Source organism: Merops nubicus, unplaced genomic scaffold, assembly GCF_000691845.1.
Source record: "Merops nubicus isolate BGI_N331 unplaced genomic scaffold, ASM69184v1 scaffold8772, whole genome shotgun sequence".
In the NCBI taxonomy this organism is placed as follows: Eukaryota; Metazoa; Chordata; class Aves; order Coraciiformes; family Meropidae; genus Merops; species Merops nubicus.
Window position 1 is genome coordinate 54,581 of NW_008595569.1, and position 18,614 is coordinate 73,194.

General features: G+C 38.6%; 1 protein-coding gene across 1 annotated transcript; it reads left to right on the plus strand.

Annotated features, from left to right (window-relative positions):
* Nucleotides 1–453: 453 nt before the first annotated feature.
* On the plus strand, nucleotides 454–15,989 carry LOC103768924 (microtubule-associated serine/threonine-protein kinase 4-like; the record flags this gene model as incomplete). The annotated part of the gene is made up of 3 exons (XM_008936086.1): nucleotides 454–599; nucleotides 911–1,064; nucleotides 15,868–15,989. Coding segments are annotated over 3 exons (422 nt in total), but the record flags the coding sequence as incomplete, so codon positions are not given.
* Nucleotides 15,990–18,614: the final 2,625 nt, after the last annotated feature.

Sequence of the window (18,614 nt, forward strand, 5' to 3'; positions counted from 1 at the left end):
AGTTGTCATGTCCTTAATTTTCATGATGACACGTGGGCTGGTGTACTTGATGTGACACTTGATGATATAATTATTATCAGAGAATTCATTCTAACAGTAGAATAAATACACAGTAGTAGACAGCTGGATTTAATGCTACTGAGGTTTTTAAAACCACAATGATAATCTTTTCTGAGTATGTGAGCTGTTAAAATCCATCGTTAGTGCAGTGTGAGAATAATTGTCTTTAGAGGAATGTAGCTGATTGTATTTACAGAAAAAATTAATAACTTCAGAATATATATGTGGAATCTGTGGACAAACTGATTGAGTTCTGTTTCGTTAGTGGAAATTCCTGTATAATGGAGTGAGACTCACTCAAATTCCATCCATGTTTCTATAGGATCTTTAAATATAAGTGTACAAGTCTATGGTAAGGGTATTTTGATGATTGTGTTCTGTGTAATTTTTAAGCTGTTTGGAGTAGTACAGTGCCATCTAGTGACCGCTCACACCAGGCTGGGGAGAAGCGGCCAAGGGAAAATGCTGGCGGGAGCAGATCGCGGGTTGCAAGGTCAGGTGGCTCACAGCTGCGAGAAAAGTGCTTTGTGGAACGTCGAGTAAGCTGAAATCTGATGCTTTGTACCTTGAGACAGGACCAGTGCAAAAAATGTTCCTGGTGTGACGGTGTGGTCAGAGGTGCTGTGAACTGTACAAGGGGAGGATGGCTTTCTTACACAGCCGGCCACAAATCTGGCACTTGTAAGATTTTCAGTTTTAGCTAGCAATTTAATTATCTGGAAGTCTTTGTAAACACTTTTTTCCAAATGCTGTCATAATCTTTAGTTAAAAGCAACTTTGATTTTTTTCAATGAAGGTAGACATTTAAACAACATATATACATTTTGTTTTTTCCTCTGTTTCTTTGCAGCTCGACCATATATTGTCCCCCCCCCCAATATCTTTTCGAAAAAACAGCAGTCCTGAAGTCTCTTCTGGCCATGGAAAATTTTCGAAAATTAAGAGGCAGCTGAGTGAAGATGGGAGACAGCTCAGAAGAGGAAGCCTTGGAGGAGCCCTGACTGGTGAGTTTGTGGGATGTGTAATAATCACTGGGAGGTTTAGCAGCTGTGGAGCTGGTGGCACCTTGACCCCTGGTGTTTGCCTTGTGACTGAACTCTTTGGAGGAGGTGTGAGCTCCACCTGGAGTTTCCACAAAGTCTCCTGTACATGGGCTCACTGATAGTGAGGTGAGCTCCTGTTTGCCTTCATTTATAAAATGAAGCCCTTGCATGGGAGAAGCGGCATTACCAGCTAGCGACTGGGTGTGGACCACAACTTGTCTTTTGTGGAGCCATGCAGTGGTAGCAGGATGCTTGAAGAAGGCTCAGGCCCGCCTGTCTGGTAGCATCTGTGGCAGATGCCAGGTGCTGAAATCGCAATTGTGTCCTGGGAGCTGTATAGCTGCAGCAGTTGCTAGAGAGTGATTGCTTTTGAGTGTGGGGTGTAATGAATGTGGAAACATTGGGACAGGTTAACTGGCAATTGTTATTTTAATATGTTATAAATCTTTGTGTATTTTCAAGAAATGGAATTTTTCAGTACACTAGAATTCAGCAATTAAACTTACTCCTGAAGAGCACCATTTCTAACAATTGAAGAGTGAATGGTGAAGAATAGATATATTAAGTACTTGATGAGAGGGACAATAGGTTTCAGTGAATTTAGGATAAATTTGGGACTCGACATCTTGTTTTGTGTGTTCATGTGGTGTTGATTGATATCAAAATCAAACAGGTGAAATTCAGATTAGAGACAATTGAAGTGACATTTGCTTGACATGTGACCATCTTCTATTTCTAAATTCTGTACATTGTTCAGAGGTGTTTTTGCTGATGACGAAAACTGGGTGCCACAGAGCTGACTCTTCTGACATAGTGTCATAGTTACAGGGGCTGAGACCAGTTTATCATTATGTGGGTAGAACCAAAACTGTGTATTCTGTACCCTCTCTGTCGTTCATTGCTCATGGGCTGTTAACAAAATCATTGGTAGCAGCTGCCCAGGACAGACCTCACACCCCAGGCTATAACAGATAAAGAAAGAGGTCTGGGGAGATGTTTACACCTTCACATCCATTGGGAGGAGTCCTCTCTGTTAGTAGGCCCATCCATGCCTTGCCCCATGACTCACAGAGAACTCCCCCCAGGAGCTATTTTTGCTTAATGGACCATCAAGGACCCACTGCATGACTCATAGAATGACATCAACCCATTGTGAGATGCTCTGCCCAGGGGAAGGAGCCAAGAGCTCCCACCTGGATATAATCTGGAGTTCAGGACATCACAGGGGGCCCTTACCCACTGGATTTCCAGTGGATGAGAGCTACCAGATCCTTTTCTACAGGATCACTCCTTTCCACAAGACCACCCTAACTAATAGAGTGTCAGGTTGTATTCTGACTCTGTCTGTGGTTTTAGTTTGTACCATTGCATTTTTTTTTATTTTTTCCTATTAAATTGTATTTCTGACTTAGAGTGTCTCACTGGTTTGCTTTCAAAAGCATTACACATAGGTGTCTGGGAACTGCTTTTAAAGTATTTGGTTTCCTCACTTCCTTACCACCCCTCTCCCTGGCCCTGGAATAAGCTCCAGGAAGCTATTGCAGTACTTCTTTGTCTGTAATCAGCAGCTTAGAATCCATCACCTACAACACTTCTAATAAGTGAAAACACTTTTTTTTTTTTTTTTACCTGAGAAACATAAGTTGTCTCATACTTTGTGAAGGGAAGATACTGCTACAGGAACTTCTCGTGTCCCATCAGCATGTAATGGTTGCTGTGATTTTTAGTCTCAACTAGGGCAAGATTTGCCATTTCCCTTGCAACTTCATTTTTACGAAGTGTTGCGTTATGAAGATTTCAAAAACAATATAAGAGTATTTGTGATCTGTATGGAGTTTTTGTGAAGTATAAGTGATTTACAGCAGTCTCAAGTGTAAGTTTTGCTAACCATTATCAGTGAAATCTCTGACTTCTCTGGAGTGTTATTACTCCAAAAACTTGAAATGTAGACCAAACTAGTGTTTTACTGAAACTGAAAATGGCCAGCACACTATTTATTATTTCAGCAAGAGTTAGTGTGGATTTTTAATTTCATTTTTGTTTAACTTTAAAATAGGACGGTGGTCTTTAAAAATGGACCTTTCCCATATAAGCCCTCCAGATAAAGAGGGAGAAGGCAGCCTAATTAAACTAGCTAAGCAAATGTGCTCTGCTGCTGTAGTCTCTGGTCTTTATGTGCTTGAATTATTGCTTGAGGTATTTATAAAGGGAAATGGGTATGCTTTCTGTATGCTGGCAATATGTTGTGCAGGGTTTCATGTCAGGATTTGGGAATATAGTATGCAATGATGCTAAACTGCTTTACTACTAATGCACTTTAAATGAACCAGAATACCCTAAGGCTTTTGGTATCTTAAAATAGTTTAAATACCTTAACAGCTTTCATGATACTGATTAAATTAATCAAAGTCATTCTGATGACAGAAGGTTTGCAATACCCTTTTGGGATTTAAAAAAAAAAAAAAGATTTTAAAGAAACCACTGCAGGTAAAGAATTATTTCAGAACACTGAGCATTGTTTCACATGCTCAGTATTCTGAAAGTAATTCAATGTTACGTTGGACTTGTTTTTACCTAGCCTTTTTACATAATTTTCATTATTTCCTTTTTCAGTTTCTTTAATGCTTATGAATGGCTCACTATTCTCATTTGAAACTACAAGAATTGTTAAAAAAAAATAGCAGGGGTGTGTGCATAGAGTGGCTGGACATGAGGAAGTCCTTCCATTAAAATGCATGACCAGCTGACTTGTCGTTGGTTTGGTTTTACTTCTATGTTCATACATGACCTTTGTAATTTCTGCTTGAGTCTTAACATTTCTGAAAAGGTACAGTCTCTACCTCTGTTTTTCAAAAATGTTACTTTTGCTAAACTCCTAGAAATACATTCAGTGGTAGAAGTAAAGTAAGATAGAAAACTCCTAGCTTACAAATTTTCAGAGTATTCCTATGCTGAGGCTCGTTGCTCACTCAAAATGTTAGAAAATAAGTGAATTGTGCTTCGTGTGTTACTTTGACTTTCCCTTTGGTGTTAAAAGCACAACACTACTGAGCCATAGAGCGTAAATAGTATTAATGATAGAAAAACAAAATCAAAAATTTAATTTGTTTATATAAAACAAGATAGTTCAAATCCTGCAGGGCAGAATACTAATAGAGTGGAATAGAGGAGGGTTTTATCTCTGGGAATAGATCCCAAATAAATGAGTTTATTGGGCTTTACAGCAGTAAATAACTGCTGTATTCACTATACTATGCATGACATCTGAGAAGAAATAAAATCTATATTGTTGCAGTATATTGAATGAGAGAAAACCTAAAGGATTACAGTTACTGAGAATCTGCTACTCTGAAATGACTAAATTATAAAACTCTTTATATAGGAGTATGAGAAAAATTGAGAATTATGTACAAAGCTGTTCCAGTGGGAAATCAACACAACAGAGGGGAGATTTGGAAACTTGGAGGGGTGAGACAGAAGTGGAACTTAGATTCTACACAGCTTTGGAGAAAATGGAATTCAGACCTTTTTATTTTTCCTAAATTGCCAGTTTTAAGCAATATAGCAATCACACATTTTCAGTGATGGGCAAAGAATGCTCTTTGGAGTTGAAGAAAATTAAATCAGTCATTTTGGAAAGAAAGCTACTGCTGCTTCCGGTTGAAAATTGGTAGGGAACCATTGCTTTAAACAAAGTTTGGCCAATAAAATAAATTAATGCTGCTTTCTGGAGACACCATGCTATTGTATGTTGGAAAAGTCACTTTAGTCTAATTATTGCCACAGTACTGCTTTCCTTATCTTCATCCCTAAGGAGGGGGGAGGTGGAAGACTTTTGGAGAGAGGCTGAATTTGAATGGAAAGACTTTATTGGATGCAGTCGGCTATTAGTCTAGCAAATCTACAGTAACTGTTATTGTTCTGAAGTGCTAGCAGCATCACTCAATAGAAAGAAAGGATGAAAGGTAGTATGTAATAATGCGGGTTGCTAAACATAAGCATTAATGGGATAAAATAACTTCAGAGTTAAAGCATTTGAAAGTAACTTGTGACCAGTTCCTCTTTTAATTTAAAATGTCTTGTTTCCAAGGGGCTATAAAGGTTTGGGGAGCAAAGCCTCTCACATGATAAACAGTGTTTGTTTTCTGTGGGGCTGCTGCATTGTAACTCTTCTCTTGCTCCAGCTTGTCCCTTCCCTGTGTGCACATGTTCCTGTGACAGGGCTTGTGACATCCTTTACTTAGGAAGTAAACTGGAGCTTTAAAAGTTCTGCTTGTGCCGCAGGTGGTGTGAATCACAGTCCTTGCAGGGTTTGTTCAGCTGCTGAATAAACCTGTGGCAAAGCTGAGGTGTAGCTACTTGATAGGCTGATGTCCTCTGGGTGCAGGGGCACGGGGGGAGCATGGGGCAGGCTGAGAGAAGAGAGCATGGGCAGGTGAGGTCAGCTCTGTCCTTGGGACAACAGGTGTCTCTGCACACGTGTATTTAAATGCCCCTTGCCCTAGCCTTAGATTGACTTCTTAAGGATTCCTAGCAGAGCACAGACTAGGGCTTTAAAACTTGTTTCTAATCAGAAGAAAAGATGTTTAATTAAAAAGTTGCTTTTCTGTGGTGGCTGTTTTTCTTGATCTCTACAGACTTCAAAGGGCTGTCTACAGTTGGAGGGGTTTTGGCTTAAATTGTCTACAGATTTTAGCTTGCTGTATTCAGAGTTGCTTAAATAGAATTCGTGGCAGAGAGTAATGTGAAGGGCTGAGAAATTAAATGAGCTTTTACCACAGAGGGGGTTAACTGGTAAATCTCTCAGACAAGAAAATCGAATTGCTTTCATGTCCCATTGCTGCTCCTCAGTTTGCACTGTGGTGGGTGGTGCAGCTCTGTTCAGTCTCCTCAGCTGCTCTGGTGCAGCATCTGGAGATTGCTATCTCCCTTTCTACTATTGAAAGGTATGAAAACATATTGCTGGGAAGAGTCTGTATTTTGCAGAGCACTGCAGCTAGCTCAGTTGTCTGTATACTGTACTGATAAGCTCTGCAGTTAGATAAAAGAAATACACTTTGTTACATATGGTTTGAACTTCTTATCTTGCCTCCTGGTATCTCATCAATAACTGCCTGGAAATAGACTTCCTGATGAGCTAATTGTCTTTAAACGTGGTAGGCCTGTTATCTTGCTAACCTTAAATTGATCATATACAAATACAGATTTCATTTTATAGAATCTTTAATCCAAAGATCCTTAAGTATTTGACATTAATGAATTTGCCTCATGATCTAGTGACCTAAGGAATCTTGGGATTTTTTTTTTCCTTGTCTAATATTCCTGCTTTGATCAGCTTTTCACCTCTGAGTCATCAATCACCCAGATATGTCTGGCAATTATTGCTGTTCCCATATTACTAATCTGTGGTTGATTTGAAATTAATTTGGGGGTTAGTCTGGCTTATGCATCAGAGATTCATGACTCTGGTAACACTAATTAGCAGAAGAGATCCACAGATCTTTGGGCCATGAAGAAGCAGCTGTTCTATTATCCATGGCATATGCTAGCAGGACTTGGAAAGGAGGACTTTTCTCCTGTTTGTACAGAGGAACAGTTGGTACTGGTAGAAATCCAGAGTTTTCACCAACGTTGTGCCATATCACTTTGTTTTTCATTAATATTGTTGAAAATTCAAAGTAGCTCATTAAGCCTTAGAATGTCACATTTGATATGACTTGGTGGACGGGGAAGGTTGGGCATAAAATCACTTGTGTCTTGAAACCTCTTTGGAAATAGTATCTTCCCATTCTGTACAACTGTGTATCCTAACTGTGATAGTGTTATTTTAGTGGCAACATCTAAAAAATATTTTTATTAACTATGTCCAGTTGATGTAGGTAAGGGTATTGTTCCTATTTCGTCTTTACACAGCACTGAAGCTCTGTCAGATGTGCCTTTTTGTAGCAGAGGGAGTATAGCAGCCCAGCACCAGTAGTAACACCACTTTGTTCCTGGTTACAGAAGGCAAGAAGGTTCAACAGCCAGATGTGCATGAGGACAGGCACAACATTCTTCGTGCAGTAGCACTGCCTTGCCAAAGTGTTTCCTGGGGTCTTTTCACTGCCTTCCTCAAAGGCTTCCTTAAAGCACTGTACTATGTGTGAAGCTTCTTCCAGAATTAGTAGAGAGAGGTAAAGCAAGCTATTATGTAGCTACACACCTGAGAAAATATTGGTTTTTTAAAGCATGTAGTATAAAGCAGTCTTCTACAGATGAAGTAAATACTTTCTGCTATGAAATATTAAGTGGTTCTTGGTGCACTGGTGGTTGAGATGACACTAGGTTACATTTTGTCATTGTCGGTTAGCTTCATCATTTAAGGCTTCAATCAGCCTGCATAGTTGAGTTGATTTTTACTTCCCTGTGTGCCTAGCAGGATAATTTCCATATTCTTTGACATGTCTAGAGTGTACGTCATGTAATAGTCTGAGATGAGAAAAGATATTGTATTCCTGTCTCATTATTTTTCCTTTTAACTCCTTGATTGCTGCTTAATAATGCTTGTATCTTCAGAACATATGAAGTTGATTGTTGTAGAAATCAAAGCAAACTGTAGCAGCAGAGTGCCTAATTAGCTGGCATATTTGCAAGTTGCCTGTTATGAAGGGTGGAGAAGCAGAGTTTAACCCTCTCTGGGATGCCTATAAAAGCAGCTTGAGATATACTCTTGCTAAGAGTTATTTGTCTTTGTACAAAAATAAGTGGAGAAAATGAATACGCCTATTAAATTTCTGAGGCTTGAGTTGTAGCTCTTGAAGAAATACCACAAAAACTGTGGAATAATTTGGCTCAAGTATGCTTAGCAGTGTAGCTGTACAAGCATACACAAAAGAACTTGCCTGGACTTAGAATCATAGAATCATTTAAGTTGGAAGGGACCTTCAAGATCATCAAGTCCAACCATTGAGCCAATAGGGCTCTAAAGTCCTCTGCTAAAACAGATCAGAATCTGTCAGGGTTGGAAGGAACCACAAGGGTCACCCAGTCCCAACCCCTCTGCCATGAGCAGGGACACCTCCCACTAGATCAGGTTGCCCAGAGCCTCATCCAGCCTGGCCTTAAAGACCCCCAGGGATGGTTGGGTTTAATCAGCTGATTATTATATTAATTAGTAAATCTGAGCTCTGTGAGGCTGCAGTCATATTGTTGCTAGTACTTGAGCTTGTTAGTGCAAAACTGTATCTGCAGTGTATTTATAAATAAACTTGTAATTGCACATCAAGACTGCATTATTTGTACTCTCAGGAACTTAAGCCTTCCCTTCTCACCTATGGGTTCTCTCAGACGGGTGTTGTGAAGCCAATGGTCTGATCAGATATGGAGGGAAATTGTACCTTCTTGTTCCAAGATGGACACTTTAACATAAATTGAATGTACAACTTGGGAAATGTTTGAGAGGAGGGAAGAGCACTTTCTACATGTAATGAAGGTTAAAGGCTTTAATGGAAAAGTTTATAGATATTTTCCAGTGAAAACAGGGGCAGGCTTTTCTATTAGAAAACTTCACCTTTTGAAAAATTACTATAAGAATATAATTAAAAATAATTTCTTTATGTAGCATAGCAACATACATGTGAAACAAAACCAGGGATCATAGTAGGGACTGTAGAGAACATAGCGTGTGGACACATCACTTCATGCTTGCCATTTGTAATAGGATCACTGCACATTTTCTTCATAGTGCAGTGGGAGATGTTTGTTTCATATCTTACAGTTTTTATGGAGCAGGTGGCAAAAAAACCCCCTTGAGATGGTAGGGAGTTGAAAGCCAAGAATATTGGCAACTGGTTGAAGTAGCTGTTAACATAGTGGCTGAACTGAGCAATGGTGATGTTTCTGAAGCTCTTAAAATGAAAGCATGTGTATTCTAGGCATTACTTGATGGCAATTCTGCCACATTTAGAGTTGCAGATAAGAAATATGTGGGAGCTCTTGGTGTGCTGGTCTCTTGTTTTTGCCGATTTGACTGTGTATCAGAAGGTGCTATACAAATGTCTCATCATCACTTATGTAGGCCTGTTCAATGTGCCTTTGGTAGTGTCATGCATTCAGACTGAACCTTAAATTTCTGGGTTCCCTTCTCTGTTATCAGAGTTTCAGATGTGGATCTTTGGATTTTTTCTAGAACAGGTGTAACCTGGGAAAAAGACTGAAAGGGATGCAGGAACATCAGGAAATTTGTAGAGTGGATCAGCAGTCTGCAAGTTTTGGAACTGCATGTTAGAAGCATAGGATAAAAGCTCAGTTTGTTGATAAGATAAAAAAACGCAAGCAGCAGAATATGGCCATCTCTGAGCTCACTGATAAATAAGGTGTCTCCAACTAATTATTTTGCTGAGTTGTATTTCAATAGAGAGGTGGGGATGTAGAGTTATAAATAACTTCAAGCAGTAGTTTTTTTTTTTTTTGTTGCACAGATATCACTGTCACTGCGTGGCTAGCACTACTATTGTGGTAGAAAATTTTGGTACATAAAACCTAATTAAATAACTAAAAACCAAAAAAAACCCCAAAACCAAAACAAACCCCAAACAAAACCAACCAACCAACCCCCCCCAAAACATCAAATACCCGAAAACAAAACCAAAAAAAGCAAAGAAAAAAAAAACAAAACCAAAAACCAAACCACATACCCAGCTCCCCCCAGTCAAAACTCAAAACATTTTCCTTACTCCCCCAAATCTTAAAAAAAAATAGAGGGATTTACTGATGATCCCAAATGCCTTTCAAGTATTTTATTGCTGTCACAGCACTTGAGTAATAGATTGCAAGCTGTCAAAATATAAATGTAACTTCAGTATCTGTTAGAAGAGGAACTTGGAGTAATTTCCATATAATAATTCTGTGTGGTGGTCTAAGTGTCTTTCAGTGAGAGAAATTTCTTCCAAGCATGGAAAATTTACTTGTTTTTGGGAGGAAGGTGAACTATATGATGACTGATTCTTGGTAACTGTCTTTTAAACAGTCTTGACTGTGAACCCCTTTGTAGTTAATGGAGGCTTTATTTTTTTTTTTAAATACATTTTGCATGCCCATCTAAACCTGTGCCCCGCTACTTTCTGGTCCCAAACAGGATGTGTCCTTTCCCGTTTCTGGTTTTGCCAATATTGATGAAATTCTAAGACATATCTATTCCTTTTTTTTAAGATCATAATATCATCCTAAAGTTTAGCTTTGATGGGCCACATTTATTTCATGTATGAACAGGTACTATAACTTCATCTAATTTTAGAAAGTGAAATGAAGGTAGAGCACTTAAAGGAGATTTTATAGTGCATCAAAAAATGAAAAATCTATAAGGAGTGTAATAGAATTTTTTACAAGGGCTTCTTGTATAGTAACAGAAGTTATGATTGAGTCAGTTGTAATTACAGGCTTAACTGAGTAATGTTACATATAGTGGACAGGTTGGTTGAAAGAAAAATTTCAGCTTTCGTATGTGACTAGGAAATGGCATTGTTTGTTAACTTCAACCATGTGCACCTAAGTAATACGCAAAATGTGCTAATTTTCTTGGGCTGTGGGCAATAAATGAGGCTTGAGTAAAATGGTAGCTCTTTCTTGCCTGCTGGTAGTCATTTGAAATTTAAGTGAACATTGTTGATGCAGCCACAATAAAGTAAGGCGAAATACTGAAAAGTTTCCTAATGATGGCTTAAAATCCATCTACTATGTTTTTACTTTCCAATTACTGCTAATGGGAGTAATGGGCTTTAATTCCAAAAAAATGACAACGATGTGAGAGTAAATCCTAAAATTTACAGTCTCCATGTTGCTTCCTACAGCTGGACTGTCTGCAACAGTTAAATTCAAAGGAACATGGCAGAGTGCCCTAACCTGATAAATACTGATGTGGGAGGCTCTTCGCATTTCACCAGGCAGGTTTCTGAAGCTATAGTGAGCCTTCTCAGACCTGTGGGAGTGTAAGTGGTATGTGGTCTCCAGGTTTGGTTTCCCCTTCCCACCACTGCTCGGGCCATTTGTGCATGTCCACGGCTGCTCTGTGATACGCCAGGGCTGCAACTGCTGCTGGGGAGTTGAGGTGGCAGGGGGTGGCTTCAGTCTTGCCTCCAGATGCAGTGAGACCCATCAGTAAACTGTTCCATCTGTTTTTTGGGGAGGGGAGAAAACAGAGAAAAGCAGGAGTGGGAAGAAGAAGTACCCAATTGTGTTTCCTTCCAGTGCATTTCTGTGACCCAGAGTGATCTGGAGTAGGGTTGAGCTTTCTCATCCACTGTGGCTTCTTCCTGTTGCTCTGAGGTAACTCATAAGACTCCCCAAAGAGAAGGGTGGAGTGAGCAATCCACTCGAAACTCTTCTTAGGGGGTTAGATTTGACCACAGAAGTCAGTTATTGAGATAAGATCGTTACTTTCACACTTCAAAGTCATAAGGAAGAAGTATCTAGCTTTCTGAATTATTTTTCAATAATCTGTACTTATGTCATAAATACATATAACTGATTTATCAAAGCAATTAAGTGAAATAAGTATTTCTTGACCTTTGCCTTAAAGATGTCAGGATGGCAAGAGGCTATTTTGAAGGCTGCTGTTCTGCAGCAGCTAACCCAAACACATTGAGGCTTGCTTCAATTCAGCCCGTGAAACACTGTAATCACATGCACAGCTTCTGCTTTGGGCTGTGTCCATAGCTACTACCATCAGTCCAAATCCAGATGCTTTCATTTTAGCAAAGTACATACCTGTCTTCTGCTAACAGTTGTGTAATGAAGAACTGCTTTTAATACTTCAATTAAAAATATTTCCACTGAAAACTTTCAAGGTGTTTCCTCTGACTTTATCTTTGCATTTTGACTAATTACAGAACAGACTTTCCAGCAGCACTGTCTACACCGTCCTAAGTTCTTTTGTAAAGTAAAAGCTTATTTGGGTGCCCAAAGACTTTCTCCATCATAAGAAATTGTTAAAAAGTCTAATTGCTGAATATTTGAGACAATTTCTAAATTATAACTGCAAGTGGAAGATCCACAGGTATGAGATTTAGGCTTATTTAGTAATTCTCAGCCATTCCATTGGGATATGAGTGTGAGAGGAAGGAGAGTATTGCTTGAGAAGTAGGAAAGATTTTTCTAACTGGAATAAAGCAAAGCCTGCCTTCTGACTGATGTGGATTTTTTTTTTTTTTTTTTTTTTAATTTCTCTTGGTCTTACAGAGTAAGGCATACAAGTGTGGACACAGTGGATACAAGAGAAGTAAGAAGTAACAAATTTTTTCATGGCTTTTTGCATAAGTGATGGCTATCTTTGCTTCTATAGAAAGCATATTTAGTACATGGTATTTCTGTGTTTAAAAGCTCATATGGATGGACTATGAAAAGGAGAAACAGAGTTCTAGACAGTCTGATATGCTCACCTTAAATTGTGTGTTCTGAAATCTGTGATGCTCTCAAGGTTTCTGTTTGTGGTAAGGATGGGAGGAGAAATTATTCCAGCATTATACATGCACACGTTTTCATTGGCTATTTTGATTGTGTTGGCTGCCTAATTAGCTACTCCACAGGCTCTCCAACGTTATTTTAAATATTTCTAGAGGTTAAACGTACAAGAGAAGTCATGGAATGTTTAGTGAATTCGTACAGTGCTGACACTGACCCTGATGCTGAATTTACCTACTTTGCTTTCTTGTCAGTCAAGGAAAATCTAACAGTTGAAGGAAGGGCTTAATACAAGATTTTGTTGTTGTAAGGAGCAGGATTACCTATCCTGTAGCCTCTCTGCCAAAATAATTTTAGACTTTCTTTCAGATGTATGAGCAAGGTGAAAACTGAGTAAAATGTAGATACCTGTGAAGGACAAAGAATAAAAGTGACAATTATAGATGTCCTGTGTCAGCATAGCCTTCCTTGCACGTGGTGAGGTACAGAGTGCTCTGCTCTGCTGACTGGCTGACATGAACAGGAGTCACAGTATTAGTTTTCCATGTTCTGAGTCTTCATGCCATTTAAACCAAAAAGTAAGCACAAGCATTAAGAATAGCACTTACTTCTCATATGCCTTTCTTCTAGACTAAATTGACTTGCTATTTAAGCCATTTTGCCTTGGGATCCAAACTTAAACAAAACTAGATTGATTTGTGGACAAAATAAAAAGTTGCCTTCCTTTTTTCTTTTCTTTTTCCCTTGGGGAAGCTCAGTGGGATTTAACGGAAATGAAAATTAGTCCAGTCTGGGAAGGGCCCAGTGTCTGAAAAAGGAGTTTGAAACTAGTCTCAAAGTCCTACTAGAAAGTGCATTGGTTAACCAAAGAGCAATGCTATTTTCTAGTTTTAGAGCAAGATTTATTGAAACAGACCTCTTTATTTCTTGCATTCTCCTTTGTTCTAAAGATCAGAGGAAAATTCTATTGCTTTTCAAGTTTTGATTCCTATCATGATAAAATGCACAGACTGCATACTCCGAAGAGTGTGCTACAGTGATCTAGCTGCAACTTATTTAACATAATTTTCCTGGTAGCTTTGAGAATGGGTTCATACAGAGTTTCTAACAGGGATTGGTGTAATGTATGTCTGCTTGACAAAAGTAGGTGTTGCCTAACCTTTTACTGTTGTTATCCTCAGTGATATGCTGTCTTGTCTGGAGCTATCTTGACTTTGCTGGAATTTCAGGAGCCTTTGTGCAGAGTTTCATTATAGTGTTTGTACTCTACATTTTAGCCTGAGATATTTTTTTTTATCGAGGACCTGGCACTAGGAAGTGTCTGTTTTCACTCTGAAAACCTTGTCTTACCATTGACTATCAGGATTAGAGTCTAAAAGCAACTAAAGAGAATGCACAGATCTCTTTTGATGTGGAAAGCATTAAAGAAATAAAACATATATGTTTAAATGCAAGGTATGTATAGTTTAGGGCTTTTTTCCAGTCATGGTTTAATTCTTTTTCCTTCCCAGATGAGAAGGAATTAACCTTTTGAGGTGGTAGATATAAGCTGTAAATGACTGCATGTGTCACTGGTATATTCTAGGATTCCCATCAATGGAATAGCAAAGATGTGGATGTTGCAATCAATGCCTTAATTTTATTGTGGCATCCTTTTAGTTGAGGATGGTGGGACTCTTATCCAAAAAAGGGAACCAGAATTTGATATAAATAGGCAGAGCAGATGAGAAATTAATTCAGTTTTTTCAGTTCTGGAAAATGTTATTCTGGATAATTGGGCAAGTAACCATAGCTTTCTTGTACATTTTTTCTTCTAGTCTCAGACGGGCTGTTAGCAAATTGGGTGAAAAATGTCTATGGGTTCCATTTTAACAGTATAACAAAGAAAAAGAGCACATTTTGAAGACTAATTAAGGAGCATTAAAAAGACTATCCTGTGCTGCTGCTTCAGAACTCTATAGGTCCCAAGACAGTAATTTCAAAAACTTACTCAAAAACTCTTGTCAGTCTGCTGTTTAAAATGAGGTTATGAAGCAGAGGTCTTTTGATTTCCTGGCAAACCTGTGCCATCTACCAGTATACAAATCCTGTGCCAATTATCATGCATACACACACTCCATAGTTCTGAGGTGACAAGATTAAAGAGGTGTGGGAATTAGTAGTTTGAGGAGACAAATACTTAGGCCATGTACTTTGGAAGATTGTTTTCATTTGGGCCATTCAATAAAGATCTTGCATTGTGTATTTGAACCTCGATTTGATTTAAAAAAACAAGCATAACAAAATCCCAACAATTTTGGAATTGTTGCTTTGCATCAGCTTGTTGGTCTTCTAAGAGAAGTCAGTTGCTTCAGTACTGAGACTGCCTCACTTTGGCATAGTTTTCAGAGATAACTAACAACGTAAGATGGAAATATTTGCTAAGACCAGTATCCTCTTATCCTGTTTCTTGACAGTGGCTGAAAGTAAGCAAAATGGTACAGAGTCATTGTGTGCTTGTCCTCTTAATACAATTCCCTGAGTATTATTCCTACTGCTAGTTTGCAGCCCAGGGGCTTCCTGAGCCAGAGATGCTTTCTGCCTAATTAGTAACTGTGGGGGAGTGCTTTGACTTGTGGGGTCTGACCTTCTGCTGCACTGGGCCTGAACTTGCCTGGCCATAGTGAAACGACACGGCTGGGCTGTGAGCACGGCCACCACCAAGGAGAGAGGTGTGTCAGCACTTCTGAGGAACGGCTAACCCATGTCTGGGTGATCTCCCTTTACTTGGGACACCAGGTAAGGATGCTTTCTTGGGAGCTGAGTAAAACTGACTAGGCAGATTATAAGGAATTGTGGAGAAGAAGGATAGTCTCCATTCACAGGCAGGGTAATTATTATCCACGTAAATGCCTACTCGAATAAATGTCACTTTATACTTCTGTCTTGGAACCTTACTCTTTCAAGGTGTAGATAGCAGCATATTTTTATTTTACTTAAAGTAGTATGTCTAATCTTTAGAATTTAGGTCTGTTTTGTTTACACCCACCATTCCAGATGTTTACATATATTACAGTAGTTGTGTTTCTGGGTAGGAAAAAGGCACAGTTGTAGTAACATTAAAAAGATTAATTTACCTAAGAACAGTGTAGCTTTTGGAAGGGTGACACGAAGGACTAGCAAATGAAGAGTGGGAATTATGTTTTGATGGACTCGCCTCTGGTCAGGGCTATAGTAAAATAAACAAATATTTTAGAATGGTTAAACTGTTATCCTTTAGTAAGCTGTGCAATGTATTGCTTCATTTGTAACATCTAATATTTTAACATGCTCTTTCCTAACTTGACAGGCAAGTATCTACTTCCCAGTGCAAATGGACAGCAGGTGTGCCAAAGCGAAGAGACCTCTAATCTTGTTCGCATGCGCTACCAGGCACTTGGGCAGTCAGCACCTTCACTTACTGCTAGTTTGGTGAGTAATTTTTTTTTTTTTTTCAAAGCTAGGAGTGTACAAAAAGAAAATCTATTGCATCTTTATATCTTTTGGTTTGGGGATGAGGATCAAACCAGAGTTTTCCACATCAACCGCTTCTCTGTAAGATGCTTTTTTAAAATACCTAATGCATTCCTCCACACGTAATACATGGAGTGCACCTGAATGATGTTTGTGGTAACAATAGCTGTGAATTGGGTTACTGGATTTTACATAATGTCTGAGCTGAAGGTTGCATTATTGTAGCTGTTTGCATTTAAATGGTTTCTTTAAAAAAACCAAAAAGCTATGCATTTTATGTTTCCTTGTTCTGCAGGACTCTGTCCTCAGGAGAACATGTGTGTGTGAAGCATGATCTTAATTAAGTTTTTCAGATAAAATGCAGGAAAAGAAAGGGGAAGAAATGCCTCATACTTGAACTTTCAGCTTTTTGTTTTTAAGCATCCATTTTCAAGCATCCATCCATACAGAAGCCATATACTATACATTTCTTCAAAAAATTAATGAATATATTTCATGTTGTAGAAAAAAGCAGAAAAGTTTTATTAATATTTTCCTTCCCTCTTCTGCCTTTTGGCTGATTATTACAACTTTGCTGATCCACATCTACTTTATAGGGGGAAGCTTATTTTTTCTTTTACACAATGTTCAGGTTAAAGAAGGCTATCGTCAGACAAGACTGAACAGATATCACCATGACAATTTTTCATAGCATGTTGGTATGTAAATGGCTGGTTTCCCCATGAATCTATTTGGAGTAGCATTTCACTTAAAGTGCAACAGATTTGTACTTATAAATGTAATCATGGCTTCTGCTTAGTGGTGATGCTGTTTGTGTCTTTTTGGGGCAAGTGTGGTTTATTTGGCTCCATGCTTATTACAAGCACTTTATTCTATTGGAAGCTCTATGCTTTGAGCCTGACTGTTTTGCAGTGAACTAAGCTTCAACCTATGCATTTTTGTTTTCTAGTTTCTTAGGAAAAACATAGTTCATTGTGAATGAAGTATTTGGATTATGTATAGTTGAAATGAAAACAAAAGTAGATGAATGGATAAAAATAAATTTAAATTGCGTCAAAACTGTGCATTTTTTACTTCTTTCCTGTAGTTGGGAATTAAATTAATTATTTCTTCTAATGATCTAAAAGAACTAAGTTTTAAGTGTTGTGTTGCTATTTGGTTCTCTGTTTTGGTTTGCACAACTATTAGGTGTCATGCTACTAGTAATGTTGTACTGTTTTGGTGTAATGCTGAAATTACAGGAAGAGGAAGATTCAGCAGCATTTTGAAAATATTTTAAATGGTTGTAAAACAACAGACTAATGAAAAATGCAGCGAGCTGCGCTTCCTTAAGAACCTTCCAGTCATATATTGTTTTATGGCATATTTGTCTGCCACAGACTTCTTCCTTCCTGTCTTTCAACATCTTTTATCTCTTCCTGACTGCAACTTCTTCTATGCTAGTGCAGAAGCAAGTGAGAGCCTCCTACGCAGATCCGAGGAGCTTGAGCACTGAGTGGAGGTGCAGGTTCCTCAGCAGTATTTATTTTTTATCTGGGACTGCAGATCAGACTTGCCTTTTAAGGAGGTCAGTGTTAAATTGTCACATAGGCCGGAGCTCTTCTCAAGCCTTCTTTGACTAATACGAAAGGCTCTGGCCTTTGCTTACAAGGGGCCCTAAGTTAGGATTCACTCCCCTTCCTCCCCTTTTTTTATTTTGGTCTTGGTTCTGTGCTTTGACAGAGTTGAGTTTGGGAGGCCTATTGTTAAGTTCTAGTAATGAGAGGTTTTAATTACATTTAGAAGACCTTAGGTAGAAGAGATATATGTGAAAAATTTCCGTGTAGCTCTTCACAGTCTGAGTTGAAATGATTTTAAATGTAATGTCTCACTCATGTGAAAAACTATTATTCCATTATTAGTTCCTCTACTTAGGGACCGGTCATTCTCAGTAGGCTTGATGACGTAGACCTGACTGTGAGCAGTGATTATGTGCTAGTACAGATAAGAATGACAAGTGAGCAGCTCAAAGATACATACTAGTATTCAGTGGGATTGCAAATGGAGCAGAAAAGACAACTTTTCCCTTTTTCTGTCAATTTGTAATAAACTTCCCTAGAATACTTATTGCATCACAGATGTAAATCCTTTCTGTGAGAAATTATAGATTTTTAAGTGAGTTAAAGAATATTGATTAAAAATGGTCTGCAGATGTTGCTTTAGAATATAGTTCAATAGCTAAGCATGGTTCACTCCTGTAATACAGGCAGCTGGACTGTAAAAAATAGTCTTCATATAGAAACATAAATGTCGTAATGTGTATGGGGAAGGCTGATTTTCGATGAATGGACAGTGTGTTCCATTTGCTGGGGGCTTTTAATTCAGAGATAGGTAAGTGATAGTCTTGTTACTCTTCTACTTGTTGCAGGAGCATGTTGAGCCATCTAGAACAGACAGATTCTGTGGTGGTCATGCAGACCATGCAGATAGAAGCCTCCAGGGAGTATTAGCATGCACTTAGAGACATTAAGAGAATGATACAGCATGTCTTCAACTCTAAATAGACAGGTGAAGCTGAGATGTGGAGTAGTTGTGCTTTAGGAT